The sequence below is a fragment of the Rhinatrema bivittatum genome, chromosome 16 (genome assembly GCF_901001135.1).
Source record: "Rhinatrema bivittatum chromosome 16, aRhiBiv1.1, whole genome shotgun sequence".
In the NCBI taxonomy this organism is placed as follows: domain Eukaryota; kingdom Metazoa; phylum Chordata; class Amphibia; order Gymnophiona; family Rhinatrematidae; genus Rhinatrema; species Rhinatrema bivittatum.
The window spans coordinates 11,320,013-11,336,622 of record NC_042630.1 but is presented as its reverse complement, the minus strand read 5'-3'; the positions used below and the strand labels follow the sequence as shown (position 1 = coordinate 11,336,622).

At 40.2% G+C, this 16,610-nt stretch overlaps 2 protein-coding genes across 2 annotated transcripts; both read right to left on the bottom strand.

The window, feature by feature from the left end:
• Window positions 1-1,105: 1,105 nt before the first annotated feature.
• LOC115077260 (olfactory receptor 11G2-like) lies at window positions 1,106-2,065 on the bottom strand. Its single transcript, XM_029579545.1, has one exon. The coding sequence runs from the start codon at window positions 2,063-2,065 to the stop codon at window positions 1,106-1,108; it is 960 nt and encodes a 319-aa protein (XP_029435405.1).
• A 10,454-nt stretch (window positions 2,066-12,519) lies between these two features.
• LOC115077259 (olfactory receptor 11G2-like) lies at window positions 12,520-13,479 on the bottom strand. The gene has a single exon (XM_029579544.1). It carries the CDS (start codon window positions 13,477-13,479, stop codon window positions 12,520-12,522), a length of 960 nt encoding a protein of 319 aa, XP_029435404.1.
• Between the last annotated feature and the right edge of the window lie 3,131 nt (window positions 13,480-16,610).

Below are 16,610 nucleotides of genomic sequence, written 5' to 3'. Positions count from 1 at the left end.
CTCCCTCCCACACCCTCACCTATATATAGTATACTATCTCTGTTCTCCCCCCTTTATTTTCCTATCCCCAGTTTTTGCTCCCTTGTTATAATGTAACTTTATGCTTCATCAAATTTTTGTCTTTTGTTAATTGGTTATGGTTAACTGCTTAGTTCGATGTAAACCGAGTTGATTTGATTTGTATCAAGAAAGTCGGTATACAAAAGCCTTAAATAAATAAATAAATAAATAAATAAATAAATAAATATGACCAGACATATTACTCCATAATCATAAAGGTCCACACTGAACATTTATTTTATTTTTTTATTAATCACTTACAGAGTAACGACTAAACTATGTACAGCATAACATACGTTATCTAGTACATTCGCCTGGATATTCAGTAGAACACAACTGGATAAGTGTTCTGCTGCATATATCCTGATGAAGTTATCTAGGCAAATTCAGAACAGATATTTTTTAACAGACTTACTTGGCTAATTTTGTCCAGGTAGTACTGAATATCAGCCCGGCCTAGACAAAGTGAAACCACACCTCAGAGACACCCCTAGAGTCGTATCTGCATCAGATCAATTTTGTTAGGGTAACCGGTGGCCTAGAGAAAATAGGGAATAAGGGAAATACTCAAATCTCAAGTTTTGTCTGTGTAATGCCAAAATTTCCCTAACAAACCATTTGAATATTTATCTGCTAGAGTAAATTTTATCAATTTTTTTCTAACTGATTAACATTCAATGGCTAATTTTGATTTCCTAAGAATTCATGCATACTTTACAGTGCGTGCCTTTATAAGAAGTTAAATATCTGTGTTGTTCCAATCTTAACTTTCACAATTTCAAAACTATGCATATTCTACAAGCATAGGCTTCAAATAAAATGTTTGCATGGTATATCTTTACAACAGGGAAAGCCATTAAATGGTTATTTGGGTCCGGCTTGCTTATTCCTTTTTGAAAACTCTCAGTTATTTAGCAATTGTTTCTTTTCTTTAAATTAAGAAAATCAGGGACTTAAGCAGTCTTCGAAACACTTGCACAATACAGTCTTTCCATAATTCCAGTGCTGATTTAATAAGAGAAACCCATAAAAATATGATTATTATTCACCACTTCTGGATTCTCCAGGTCATCATAGACTTTCTACTCCATGCCCTTCTCAGGGCTTCCTTCATTTCCTTGTTGCGAAGGCTATAGATCAGGGGGTTCAACAATGGAATTATGATGCAATAAAAGACTGAAATACCTTTATCAAATGAGAAAGATGTTTTGGAAGCAGCTGGTCTCCCATACATGAAAAGAAGAGTGCCATAGTACAGGGTGACGACAGTCAAGTGAGAGCCACATGTGGAAAAAGTCTTCTGCCGTCCCTTGGCAGAGGGGATTCTCATGATAGCAGAGAGAATGAAGCTATAGGAGACCACTACAAACAGGATGCAACAGATTATGGCAATGAGAGAAAAGATGAGGAAGACAACCTCAATCAGGGAGACATTAGTACAAGACAGCTTTAAGAGAGGTGCAATGTCACAAAAGAATTGGTCAATGATATTTGGGAAACAGAAGGACAATCTGGAGATCCAAGCCACTGACAAAACAGGGAATAAGAACCCTCCCAAGTAAGAGAGAGCGATTAACTGGCCACATAGCCTACTGGTCATGATGCATTTATATCGGAGAGGGTTACAGATGGCTAAATATCGATCAAAAGCCATGACTGTAAGGATGCAATCTGCTGTTACACCTAAGGAAAAAACAAAATATAACTGAATGATGCATGCAGTGAAGGAAATAGTTTTATCCACTGAGAGAGCTAGTGCAAGCATTTTAGGAATGGTGGTGGATGTGTAAAAGACCTCCACCAGTGAGAAGTTACTCAGGAGGAAGTACATGGGGTTATGGAGACGGGGCTCCACCTTCACCAAGAAAATGATATTGATGTTGGACAGTAGGGTTAGAATATAAATCGCTAACAATAGAATGAAGAAGATGATCTGCAACTCCCATCTCTCCGGGTAGGCAATAAAGACGAAATACGATGTGGTGGTTTTATTTATTCCATTCATGACTGTTGTGTATCTATCTGGAAAAAAAATGGGAAACAGATTCAGAAATCATAACTCTGTGAACTTCTGAACAGTTGAAATGATCTGCAAAATTTTTTTCTGTACCTGTAAGCATTTTAATTTTACAGTTGGATAATACTGCACTTTTAATTGACAATAGTATTGAATTAAAAATAGCAGGATCTATATTTAAATCAAAATGTCTTATCATTTTCTATCTGCATGCTGTTACATGAGAGCTATCCTATGAACCAGTATGCAGTAGCAAAGTCCTCAACTACTCAAAGGCAGACCCAAACTTTGCCTCCCAAAGCAAACACACTAACCTAGAGACCCTATACCACCCCTGAAACCCAAACCCTGACATCCCTTCTTAACCACAAGCCTTTTGCGGTACCAAACCACAGGACATTCATTATCATATGTCTCATGCAGTTTATTTTTTTTGTAAAATTTATGGATTGCTTTTCAGGTTTCAAAATAGAACCTTCTAAAGCGATGTGCATAAAACATATGAAACAAAAAACATAAAAATAAACAATAAAATAAACTATACATAGGATACCACCCCTTCCAGAAATTAAATCAGCTCAACTTCCACAGTTGGTACCAGCTCTGATTGGTCATACCCCAGACACCGTCACCCTGGTCATTACTTGGCAGTGAAACCGCATTAGATTTTTCTCTTCCTTAATTGACAAAGAAAGATCATTTCATAACTTAGGAATCATCGTAGCAAATGATGTATTCTCTAATTTAGCATGTCGATATCCTTTAACTGATGGCAATATTATGAACATTAGGGATGTGAATCGTTTTAGGACGATTAAAATTATCGTCCGATAATTTTAATATCGTCTTAAACCGTTATGGAACACAATACAATACAGATTCTAACGATTTATCGTTATAAATCGTTAGAATCGTGAGCCGGCACACTAAAACCCCCTAAAACCCACCCCCGACCCTTTAAATTAAATCCCCCACCCTCCCGAACCCCCCCCCAATAACTTAAATAACCTGCGGGTCCAGCGGCGGTCCGGAACGGCAGCGGTCCGGAACGGGCTCCTGCTCCTGAATCTTGTCGTCTTCAGCCGGCGCCATTTTCCAAAATGGCGCCGAAAAATGGCGGCGGCCATAGACGAAAAAGATTGGACGGCAGGAGGTCCTTCCGGACCCCCGCTGGACTTTTGGCAAGTCTCGTGGGGGTCAGGAGGCCCCCCACAAGCTGGCCAAAAGTTCCTGGAGGTCCAGCGGGGGTCAGGGAGCGATTTCCTGCCGCGAATCGTTTTCGTACGGAAAATGGCGCCGGCAGGAGATCGACTGCAGGAGGTCGTTCAGCGAGGGTTCCGGCGCCTCGCTGAACGACCTCCTGCAGTCGATCTCCTGCCGGCGCCATTTTCCGTACGAAAACGATTCGCGGCGGGAAATCGCTCCCTGACCCCCGCTGGACCTCCAGGAACTTTTGGCCAGCTTGTGGGGGGCCTCCTGACCCCCACGAGACTTGCCAAAAGTCCAGCGGGGGTCCGGAAGGACCTCCTGCCGTCCAATCTTTTTCGTCTATGGCCGCCGCCATTTTTCGGCGCCATTTTGGAAAATGGCGCCGGCTGAAGACGACAAGATTCAGGAGCAGGAGCCCGTTCTGGACCGCTGCCGTTCCGGACCGCCGCTGGACCCGCAGGTTATTTAAGTTATTTGGGGGGGGATTTAATTTAAAGGGTCGGGGGTGGGTTTTAGGGGGTTTTAATGTGCCGGTTTTTCGATTTTTCGATTTTTCGATTTTTAACGATTTTTAACGATTTTTCACGATATTTTACCCCCCCAAACAGCAACAATACGATTCCCTCCCCCTCCCAGCCGAAATCGATCGTTAAGACGATCGAGGACACGATTCACATCCCTAATGAACATACATTTCTAAATGACAATTTCCAGCATTGCTTCTGAGACGTGTGGGGGAGACATTTTCCACACAAGATCTTAAATGTGAGAACAAGAAATTTTAGCTTAGATCTTAAATACATAGGCAGCCCATGTAACTTCAAAGGAAGAAGAACAGCAGATTTCTCTCTGGATCAACTTATTACAATCCTTGCAGCCATATTTTGAACTACTTGGAGCCTTAATACCATAGTACCAGGAAGACCTTAATAAAAAGCATCACAATAATCTATTATAAGGGCATATGCCATTGATTTCAATGCTTTAAAGCTGAAAAATGATTTTACTTGCTTCACCAGCTTTAAACATCCATAAGCTGATTACAACACTTCACTTATTTGACGACTCAAAGTCCAGCTACTATTTAACTTGAGCCCTAAGGATCTTACTTCATCAGTTGCTGTAACCCCCTAAGTCAGTAGAGGTTGATCACCCAATCAATCAGTAGCTGGTATTTCTCCATATTAGATCTCACTTGCAATACTTCAGCTTTCTTAGAATTTAAAAGCAAGTATCCTCTCTCAGCCAAGTTCTAACTACCTATATACAGTCTGTAAAGTGAGATAGAGCCAATTCCAGATCAGATCCCAAAGACACCAAAATTTGAGCGTCATCTGCATATATAAAAGGGGTAAAACCAAATGACCAAATAATGTATTTGTTTTTGTATTTATTAACATTTATTGATCGATTAACACAAAATAGTACATACATAATAAATTATACAAATCATAAACATAAATAAAACAATAAAAAACATAAAACACAAACATTTCAGCTAACTTAAAAGTCATATACTTAATCAGAGAAATGCCTGCTGCAGTAAAAAGCCTTTTAGAAGAAAGGAACAAAGTAGAAATTATTTTTATTGATGCTTGGGGGAAACCTCCAAGGCTAGGAGCAAGATCTTTCAACCAATCCACCAACCACTTGAAAGATGGCCACAGCACTGGACAGGCAGCCATACACATACTCCTGCTTGAAACTAATCCAACCGTTTGCACCTGCTTTCCACTGCTCAGTATATTATTACTTGCACAATATTATGCAATGCACCTCTGATTGTGTTGCTGGCTATTGGCAAGATATCCAGATAAATGGTCTTTGGTCTAACTCCTGTTATGCCAGTATTATCTTACTAGAGAATTCATACTTCCTGATAGAACACAGGAAAAGTTCGGAGGGAAATAGGGTGAAAAGGAGATGTAAAAATTGTAAAGATGGGGGGATAATATCACATTTGTACGTCTAAAAATAAACTCTGTATCGCTCCATGGTGAGACCGCACCTTGAATACCGTGAACAGTTCTGGTTGCCGCACCTCAAATAAGATATAGTTGCGATGGAGAAAGTACAGAGAAGGATGACCAAAATGATAAGAGGCATGGAACGGCTGCCCTATGAGGTAAGGTTAAGGAAGTTAGGGCTGTTCAGTTTGGAGAAGAGATGACAAAATCATGAAAGGACTTGAACAAGTTAATATAAATCTCTCAGATAATAGAAGGACTAGGGGGCACTCCATGAAGTTATCCAGTAGCTCATTTAAAACAAATCAAAGAAAATTCTTTTTCACTCAGCGCATAGTTAAGCTCTAGAATTCATTGCCAAAGGATGTGGTTATGACAGTTACTATAACTGGGTTTTGAAAAAGGTTTGAATGAGTTCCTAGAGGAAAAATCCATAAACTGCTATTAATTAATAAGCAATAGTAGCTTGTGAATTTTTTAATGTTTGGATTGACCACTGTTGGAAACAGGATACTGGGCTTGATGGACCCTTGGTCTGACTCAGTATGGCATGGCTTATGTTCTTATGTTCTCTAGTGCCACATATGTGGAAAAACTTTTCTAAAATATGTTTCTAAGCCACATTCATAGAGAAAAAAGGATTGACAAGTGCACTTCCTACAGAGTCTTTTTGACGAAAATACAGTTGAAAGTTCTTTAAAAATCTGAAATATAGACTATTTAAAGTTTATAGACTGGAGAAAGTCTGCTGAGTTTATTTAAATTTTGCAAGAAAATCTTGTAGTGTTGTCGCTATTTCAGCTCTTACAATCTTCCACCTGGTTCTCTTTGCTTTCAGCTCTCTTCACTTGATTGCCCTTCATAAGCTTTGCATAAAGTGTACTGCTACAAGCGTACTTTATCGTTATTGGTCAAACTAATGCCTCACTGCAGGGGTGGAAATGCAGCTCTGCAAAGGCACATCTTATCATTCAAAATGTTGAATAACCCAGAATGCAGTCATTTAAAATGTAATTTGAGTGCAAAATACTTACGTTTCTCTGTGTGCTGTAAAACATGCAGCTGGAATAAATAGATTAACTGGTCCAGTGTCTTCCTTTCTACTGAAACATTTATCATTTTCCGAGAATGAAGCACTAGATGTATGCTGTTTGTGCTTCTATATCGTTTTCTAGCTTTGACAACAATTAAGCATAGCATTCAAGGCCAATCTCTCTTATATCATTTTATTCATTGAAACAACCTTGCCAGGAAAGCTCATAAGAACTGTTACTGAAGCATTAAGTGAAAAGTTATTAACCATTGTCCCCTCTAGGTTTGTGAATTAGGGATTTGTAGGCCCCTGTGACTCATCATGTTCTAATCCCAAGAGATCGATTTAGAACAGAAGCAATTAATGTAATTAGATATGGGAATTCTGAGGCACAATCTCCAGGGGTGTCCATTTGGGTCAAAGAAGCAAGCACAGGAGCAGTAACATAACATGCCAGGGTCATTCAGAGCTTAACAAGAAGCAAAGGGTAAGAATTAAATGACAGAAAATGATTTCCCCAAAACCTGAATAATTACCAAAGTTAGCACCATTGATAATTAGATATTTTGCTTCTATGACATTTAGTTGATCTGCCCCTCCAAAAATACATCTACATATGCAATAAGGGGAATCGCAAACAGTAAGAAGACATCAAAATCCCCAAGCCATCATGAAAGAGTCGAAGGGACGGCACCAAAAAAGCAGCAAAAGCAAGCAGTGGCATGGATATCACCAAAATAGCATGAATACCCCCAGCTGTGGCAGGAATCTCACCAAAATAGCATGAATACCCCCAACTGTGGCATGAATATCCCAAAGGATCTGCAAAGTGGCAAAATAGTACTCTGAGTGGCAGATGCTCTTCAAGGTGCCACGAGAGAGCCAGGAGCAGGCCTGGCAGTAACACTGACAGATTTAAACAGCAAGGTGAAGAACCAGAAAAGAGGGAGAGTGGGAGAAGAAGCTTGCATATTTTTCTTTTTTCACATTTTATTTTGGGAAAAACAAAAACACCCCATTAGAACCAAGATGAAGTTAGGGTGGGAGAATGGGGCATCAAAACCCACATGGTGTAGAATCGGGGGCATGGCAGCTAAGTCTTTGAAGGGCTCCAGGACTTGAAAATGTCGTTTCATCACTACCCAATAATGATGCTCCAGGGACGAGCCACACCTATCTCTGTTTCCAGAGACAAATCATGAAGGTGTATCTCCTGTTTTATTACCCTCTGCACCACCAGATTTGGTGGTATGCCAGTATGTGCCAGTAAATTGAATGAGCTGCTTAAGATGCATCCCCAAATCCTCTTGCTTCTCATGGAGTAACCACCCACCCTTCACATTAGAATGAAAAGTATCCACTATTTTCCTGCACCTCTCTATAAAGTCCTTCAGGGCTGGAATCACATGACCCTTGGGCTTCAGACCCAGGCCATCCCTCACTGCCAGTTGCAACAAATGTTCAAAGCAATGGATCCTTTGATAGTTCCCTTTTTCCTCTAGCTTTACCATATTTATATCACTATTGTAAAAGAACCCCTGCAGGAATATTTCTGCCTCTCTGATCCAGCTGCTAGTTCTTAAGCATCTTTCTTATTATACTACATGAGGTGTGACTGATATCCATCACATGAGAATGCAACATAGCCCACCTATACCCCGATGCTCTGTCCCTTCTAGAGCTATTGCTTGCCTCTGCCTTGAGCAGTTTCCATCAGTATACCATCAGGGAGAGAAAAGCATGTGCTTAACAGAAGGACTGGGAGTAGCCTGCATGGAGCAGCATTTACTACTACCCATAGCAGAAGACTTGGTGGTGGCCTGCAAGGAGTGGCAGTTGCTGTATAAACCAGATGGATATTGTTGGTCTCTGCCATCATTCCTGTATCACTGTCCTGGGGCAAGAGGCAGGCAGCAACCAAAGTAGTGACAAAGTGCACCAAGAAAATGATTGCCTTGGATGACCAACTCCTGCTGGTCATCCTGCTGGTCAACTATGAAGTGTGACTGGTCCAGAGGTTGCTGGTGAAATGACACTTCTTCCCTCTGCCTTGGCCAGATGCACCTGCAAGCAATAATGGCACTGATTTTATAGGATGGGAATAACCTGCCTACTGAATGTAGTCCTAGAAGCTATCTGCAGGGGCTGGTCATCCAAGGCAATCATTTTCTTGGTGCACTTTGTCACTACTTTGGTTGCTGCCTGCCTCTTGCCCCAGGACAGTGATACAGGACACCACCATGTCTCCTCTATGGTGGTTTACTACTGTAGACACATGGCAGGTGTTCTGGCCAGGGCTGTAGGGTCAACTTGGGGGAAAGTCTTCCCATGTTCAAACTTTTTGATATGGCTTCTGATTTGAGTGGAAGATGGGATTGCCATCGCTTGATGACATTGCTACCTGGTGGTGTTTCTGAAGATGTTTCTGCATTTAAGCATTTATTGGATGCCCAGTAACTTCCTTTGATTGATAGACTTACTGCGGTGAATACACTGATAGTCTTGCTGTAGTGAATAAACTCTTGTGTCCTCCCTTACTTTTGAGTGACTCCATGAGGGCTGCTGCTGCTTCTGCTGAGCTTTGGAAGGGACATGAGGAAAAAGGCCAAGGGAATTGCTCACATTCTCTCCCTGCACTGCTTGCTCTTCCTGGGGGTTGCTCTCAAGATCGTCAGTATAATCTATGTCTCCCACCTTCTCACTGGAGGCTAAAATGCTACAGATTAAAGCTCCCAAATTCTCTTTGGCTACTAGCTATTTGATGTCTTCTGATTCATAGACTCTTAGATATGTTTCTTCTATAGAATCTGTTTTTTAATCTGTTTACCTCAGAAACAATAATCTTAGAGGAGCACACTGCTAGTTTGTTGTATTGCATTTCTGCTGCTTTGCCCAGTGGAAATGTCTCTGCTCTCAAATAAGCCCACAAGTATTAACTCACCTTTTAGACTTTCTTATCCCTTGTTCTTGTGTTTGCAGTACATTTTTTAGAATTATCAAGAGCCATTTTAATCTAGCCTGACATGGCGCTCATTCTGGGTTTCAGTTTCAGGTTTCAGAGTATAATAGTACTCAAACATTTTGTTAAGGACATAGGGTTATGTCTGTCCACCCCATTGATTATTTTCTTATGTAAACTCTTAAGAAGACTCATTCCTTGTAGTTTTACTTGGTTATCCCTTCCTCTGTTATTCCCATCTATAATCTATCCAGGTGTCCATTAGTAAATGGTAATGTATAAGTGAATTTGTCAGAAGAGTTCATACAACTGTGGGTGGCTGGGAGGGCATGAAGCATACATATGTGCATTCATCATTTGAGGCTTATGATGCCGAAGCGGAGAATTGTGTAAAGGTCAGGTAGGAGCATGACGGATATGAGAGTAAAGATGTAAAATGTAAATGTATGTGCCAGGCTTCTGAAAGGTCACTGGAAATGGGAAGGGAATGCAGTATTCCACATATGTCAGTGTGAATGGAAGAGGTTTAGAGTGAAAGCAGAAAACTTCCAAGGGGATGTGAAATTTGTATGCATGCATGAGTGGTAGAAGAAGTCTATAAGATTTGTGGGTGCAGTGGTGAGGCGGAGCAAGGAGGAGGTGTGTGTGCATATGTTTATTGGATTGTAAGCTCTATAGAGCAGGGACTGTCTCTTATGCATAGTTGTACAGTGAATAGTGCTACTGAAAAGTTAAGTAGCAGTAGTAGTAGTAGTTGTAGGACAAGGTTGAATCTGGAGAATATGTGTGAGTCCATGTGTGGAGAGTTGATAGGAGGTTTGGAATGGGTGTGCTTGTGAGAAGGAGTAAGGAAGAGTCTGGAGTGTATGTGTGGAGGAGGAAGAGTCTTGGTGCTTGTGGGTATGGAGGGGAAAGGAGGGGAAAGGAGAAGTCTGTTGGGGGGAGTGGGTGTGGAAGGGGGAGAAGAAGTCTGGAGGGAGTGTGGATGTGGGTGTGAAGGGGGAGAGGAAGGAAGCAGAGTCTGGAGGGGTATAGTGTGGAGGGGGAAAAGGCAGAGCCTGGAGAGCGTGGGTGTGGAGGGGGCAGGAGAAAGAGAAGCCTGGAGGGTCTATATAAATGTATGGGGGGGGAGGAGGAGTCTGGAGGGTGTGTGTGTGTGTGTGTGTGTGTGTACATGGAGGGGGAGGGAGAGTTTGGAGGGTGATTGTGTATATGGAGGGGGAAGGATTGTGTGTGTCTATATGTGTGTTTGTGAGAGGGAGTGAGCATCAGAAGCAGGGAAAGTAATTGGCAAACATTCGTAGAATATTAGGGTTGGATTGCAATGGGCTCAAATGGAGGGAATGTGTTTGGAGGTGGGCATGCAGGACCAGCACATAACTGACTGTCAGGGTGTAGGATTGTTGCAGGTTTCAGTGCAGTAGCTATTTGCACTGTCCCAGATTGCTCCAAATGTTCAGGCTTTGAAAAGGTGAGGCTTGTGCACACAGTGACAGCAGAGCCTCCACCTCTCCCACTTCATGTTTTTGTAGACCACTGATTGCAGAACCTCGCATGTGTGTCCCACTAAACCCGTTGCAATTTTCAGTTGTGCATGACCTGCAAAAGGCTGCATGGCGGATGATTAGAGCACTGTGTGAGCCACAGCCAGAGTGTGGTGGGGGGCATAATGTACTGCAACACCTCTTTACAGGAGGCTAGTCAGGAGCTGGGGTAACTGGTTAGGGAAGAGGAGAAAATACCTTCTGCAGCACCTGGCAAGTGAAGGGGAGCATAGATGTGCTTCACTTCTTGAAAACAGACAGATAACACATCCAGCCAAGTCTATTGTACAGTATATGTATTTATTTATTTATTTATTTGACAGCTTTTCTATACCGACATTAAAGTACACATCATATCGGATCACATAATAACAAAAAGGTGGAAAGTACAATTAACAAGGGATGGGAGGGAGGACAACTGATAGAGGTCCAAACAGCGGAAACCTGAACAAAATAAATGAGAGGAGAGAAGGGGATAGAGGTAACAAAATTAACAAATTCTAATTAAATTTACAAGGGGCTGAAAGAGATTGCATGGTCTCTACAGGGTGGTTTATACTGCATTACAGAGGGTTTAGCAGGGTTGCAGAAATTATTGATGTATGTGGGCTAGAGGAGGGCAGGAAGGAACAGGAGGTGACAAAAATGTTAATCCGGAAGAGCTTGGCGGAAAAGCCAGGTTTTTAATCAGTTTGCGGAATTTAAACGGGCATTGCTCCAGACGGAGGTGGGGAGGAAGAGAATTCCAAAGAGTGGGGCCGGCGATGGATAGGCCATGGGTCCTTGTTGCTGAGAGATGGGCTTTCTTAAGTGTGGGGACTTGTAGGGTGCATTTGAGGTTCGTTCTAGTAGGGGTGGGCAGATTGAGCTGGTTGAAGTGGTTCATTGAGCCATAGAAGATGTTATATAGAAGCTGTTGTGATATTATTAGATGAGATATATTCATTTTATAATCAGAGATATTACACCATAATCCAAGAGATGCACACTGTGAGCAAGAAAGCTATCTGGTAAATTTGTCCGGATATTCAGTAGGGCAAACCTGAATAAGTGATCTGCTGAATATATCCTGATAAAGTCATCTGGATAACTTTAGGACAGGTATTTATTTTACCAGACTTACCAGACAAACTGAAACCACACCCCAGAAAAAAAAACAAACCCTTAGCCACCTTTTTGTACCCAGGTACATTTTGTTCAGGTAACTAGTTGCTCAGTGGCAATATTCAAATCTCAGATTTTGTCAGTGTAATCCCAAAAGTTCCCCTGACAAACCACTTCAATATTTACTTCCTAGTATATATCAATGTTTAATTTTTGCTTTTGTATGTTTTGCTAACATTAACATATTGTATTGCTAATTCTGACTTCCTAAAATTGCATGCTTTCTTTCCAAGACTTGCCTTCATGGGAAGTTCATTATCTCATCTTTACTTATAGTGTTCCATTCTTATTCTACACAATTTCAAATGAATGCATATCCTTCAAGTATAAGGTGCAAACATTCAAATGTTTACATTTTATATACAACAGGGAAAGCCATTAACAGGTGATCTGGTCCAGCTTGCTTATTCCTTTCTGAAAACTCTCAGTTATTTAGCAATGTTGTCTTTTTTTTAAATTAAGATAATTAGGGACTTAAGCAGTCTTCAAAATACATGCACAATCTCATCTTCTCATAATTCCAGTGCTGATCTAATAAGAGGGATCCATAAAAATATGATTATTATTCACCACTTCTGGATTCTCCAGGTCATCATAGACTTTCTACCCCATGCCCTTCTCAGGGCTTCCTTCATTTCCTTGTTGCGAAGGCTATAGATCAGCGGGTTCAACAATGGAATTATGATACAATAAAAGACTGAAATGCCTTTATCAAATGAGAAAGAAGTTTTGGAATCAGTTGGTGTCCCATACATGAAAAGAAGCGTGCCATAGTACAGGGTGACGACAGTCAAGTGAGAACCACATGTGGAAAAAGTCTTCTGCCGTCCCTTGGCAGAGGGGATTCTCATGATTGCAGAGAGGATGAACCCATAGGAGACCACTACAAACAAGATGCAACAGAATATGGCAATGAGAGAAAAGATGAAGAAAACAACCTCGATCAGGGAGACATTAGTGCAGGACAGCTTTAAGAGGGGCACAATGTCACAGAAGAAGTGGTCAATAGTATTTGGGAAACAGAAGGACAATCTGGAGATCCAAGCCACTGACAAAACAGGGAATAAGAACCCTCCCAAGTAAGAGAGAGCGATTAACTGGCCACATAGCCTACTGGTCATGATGCATTTATATCGGAGAGGGTTACAGATGGCTAAATATCGATCAAAAGCCATGACTGTAAGGATGCAATCTGCTGTTACACCTAAGGAAAAGAAAAAATATAACTGAATGATGCATGCAGAAGAGGAAATTGTTTTATCCACTGAAAGAACAAGTGCAAGCATTTTAGGAATGGTGGTGGATGTGTAAAAGACCTCCACCAGTGAGAAGTTACTCAGGAGGAAGTACATGGGGTTATGAAGACGGGGCTCCACCTTCACCAAGAAAATGATATTGATGTTGGATAATATGGTTAGAATATAAATCGCTAAGAATAGAATGAAGAAGATGGTCTGCAACTCCCATCTCTCTGGGTAGGCAATAAATATGAAATACGATGTGGTGGTTTTATTTATTTCATTCATGATTGTTGTGTATTGACCTGGAAGAAAAATGAGAAATAGATTCAGAAATCATAGTTCTGTGAACCTCTGAATATTTAAGTTGATTTGCAAATATTTTTACTGTTTCTACAATTTGAGAAAACCACACATTTTAAATGAACATAGTATTACATTAAGAATAGTAGCTTCCATGTTTGAAATGAAATGTCTTCCCATTTTGCCTCTGGACTGTTAACTAGAGGAAGCGAGAGCCATCACAAATACTAACATGCTGTAGCATAGTCCTCAGCTACTGATAGGCAGACTCACACTGCCTTCAAAACACACCAACCCAGAGACCCTGTACAACCTCCAAAATCCAAACCTTTCCAGCCACAAACATATAGTTTTTAGTTTAGTTTATAAACAAATCCTTTTCCTGTAACAAAACACAGGGCATTCTTTATTATATGTTAAAACCCATGACCCAATGACTTCCCATAGCACTAGATAGAATGATATATAGAAATTTCTCTAACACAAATAATCACACTTGTAAAACATCATATGAAATTTGTTTCTTCTGATTGTGAACAATTATTTTGTTGAGAAACTAGATAAACTTAGACAATCACTATGTCTCATTTAGCTCTGTCCATGCATGAGCTGACCCAGCCATTTTGTAGTCAAGGTTTCAATCAGTAACTGCAAGAGAGATTGTCACCATTATTCATAGTTGTACTCTATACACTGTTGCTTAGAGCCTCACCCTTTATGGGTTGTGTGAAGCCTAAAGGACTACTTTGCTGAGCTTCTAGATAAAAGGGTTAATGTCTCTTTTTGGAAGAGGAAGTTGTTTTGAAAGTGCTCAGAAAAGTCTTTGGTTCTCCCTGTGATAAAAGAAAGCCTTCTCTGGATGCTGCTATGCCAGTGAATTACTGCACTATTTCAAACTTACCATCCCTGGCTAAGCTCCTGGAGAAGTGTGTGTTAAGCCAGACAGCAAAGATCACAGATGACAATGCAAATTTGACGCCAAAATATGAAGATGTGGAATCCAGGTAAGTATCGGATTATTGTTGGGATATGTAAGCTTTCCTCACATTTGATCAGAGTTAAAATTGAGGAGCTTCTACCTTATGCAGAATCAACTTTTGAAACTCAGATCCGTGTCTGGATGTTGAGAAACAAAGACTCAGAAAAATAACATAAGATCAATTTTTATTTGCAAAATTAAAAAAATAAAATGTTTAAGTTTGAAACAGAGCATTTGACCTATAATTAAATATAAGACAATTTAAAGCTAAAAGGCTGGTAGTGTGTATTATGAAGGTCATTAATGTCCATGTATAATCTCATATTTTGATTCACATATTGGTTGTTGCACTTTTTGAGATTCAGTTTTGCTTGGATAATGTGTTAGATCCATATCAATGCGGTTTCAAAAAGGCCATAGCACAGAAACACTGCTAGTTTCTTTAATTGACTCGCTGTTGCATGAGATCGATTCTGGCAAAGCGGTTCTACTAGTCCTTCTTGATGTTTTCTCTGCGGTTGATAGATCCAATAATTCAATTTTACTTTGTCGAATGCATGTTGTGGGGATTGGGCAAACTGTGGCGCCCTGTTTCAAGTCTTTCTTACAGAAGTGATCACTTTAAGATTGCCTGGGAAAGAATAGATTGGGCTGGGAAACCAGTGCAGTGGGCATTTCACAGGGATATGCTCTCTCCTCACTAATATTCAGTTTTTATCTTCAACCCCTGGGGTTCTTTTAGAGATATAGATTTGGGGTATGCCACATTTTTTCAGTATTTTTTTCAACTGATTTTCTAAACGCCGTGGCATTAGATACCAAATCTATGCAGATGACATCCAACTTGTCTTTTCAGTGAGCTATAGTCTGACTGATATCATTGAGGGCCTTGTAACTGGTTTACAGGCACTAAATAGTTGGCTATAGCAGGAATGACTCATTCTCAGGGCTAACCTCCCCCACACACACACACACATGCACACGAGATCCTGTGGATTAGTTGGGGAGTATGTCCAAATGACATCCAGCCAGTAAGGATTAACGGCATAGAGATTAAAATAATTTCAGAAGTCTGAGACTTAGCGATCACGTTAGAAACCCAGCTTTGCATGAAAGTGCAAATTCAATCATTCTTTTAGCCTGCATTTTGTAAACTAGGGGAATTACATCTGTACTTTTAAAAATAAACTCAAAAATCATATGTGTTAAAATATCTTTCTAAAAGATGTAATTTGAAGCCACACCAGTAAAAAGAGTCAAAAAGAGGGAGTGCCAAGAGCACTCCCTATAGAGTCAAAATGACCAAAACTACATTGAAAGATTTTAAGCAATGTACTTTTAAAAATGTAAATTATGTACAGTTCACAGATTGGATAAAGCCTGAATATTATTTTAATTTTGCAATTATTTTAACTCTTAAAGCCTTATACTTGGTTCTCTTTACCTTCAACTCTCTTCAATTGCTTGCTAAAAACTTTTTAACATTTTTTTGTTCAGGCTAATTTTTCTTCACAGGAGCAGAATTGCTGTTCTGGAAAAACACAATTTGCAGTTAAGGTTACATGACCTAGAATGCAATCATTGAAAAAGTAACAGGAGTGCAAAATACATACGTTTCTCTGTGTGCTGTAAAACCTGTATCTGGAATAAATAGTCCACTGTCATCCTTCCTACAAAAATGTCTATCACTTTCCATGATTGAAGCACTAGATATATGCTGTTCATGCTTCAAAACCGTTTTCTACCTTTGACAACAATTAAGCATAGTATCACGGCCTCTTTTATAATGTATTTATTTATTTATTTATTAAAATTATCTTTCCAGAAGTGCTCAAATGATGAGTTATTAACCATTGTCTCCTCCAGGTTTATGATTTAAGCACTCTCTAGACCCCTGTGACTCATTATGTTTTAATCCCAAAATTTTGTCTCAGATCAGAAGCAATTAATGTAATTAGATATGGGAATTCTGGGGCACACTCTCCAGGGGGGGTGTCCATTTGTGTCAAAGAAATAAGAACAAGGGAATATAACATGCCAGGGTCATTCAGAGTTTAGCAATAAGTATGAATAAAATGACATAAATTGATTTTCCCATTAATAATTAGCAAATCTAGCCCCGTCGATGACTGAATAT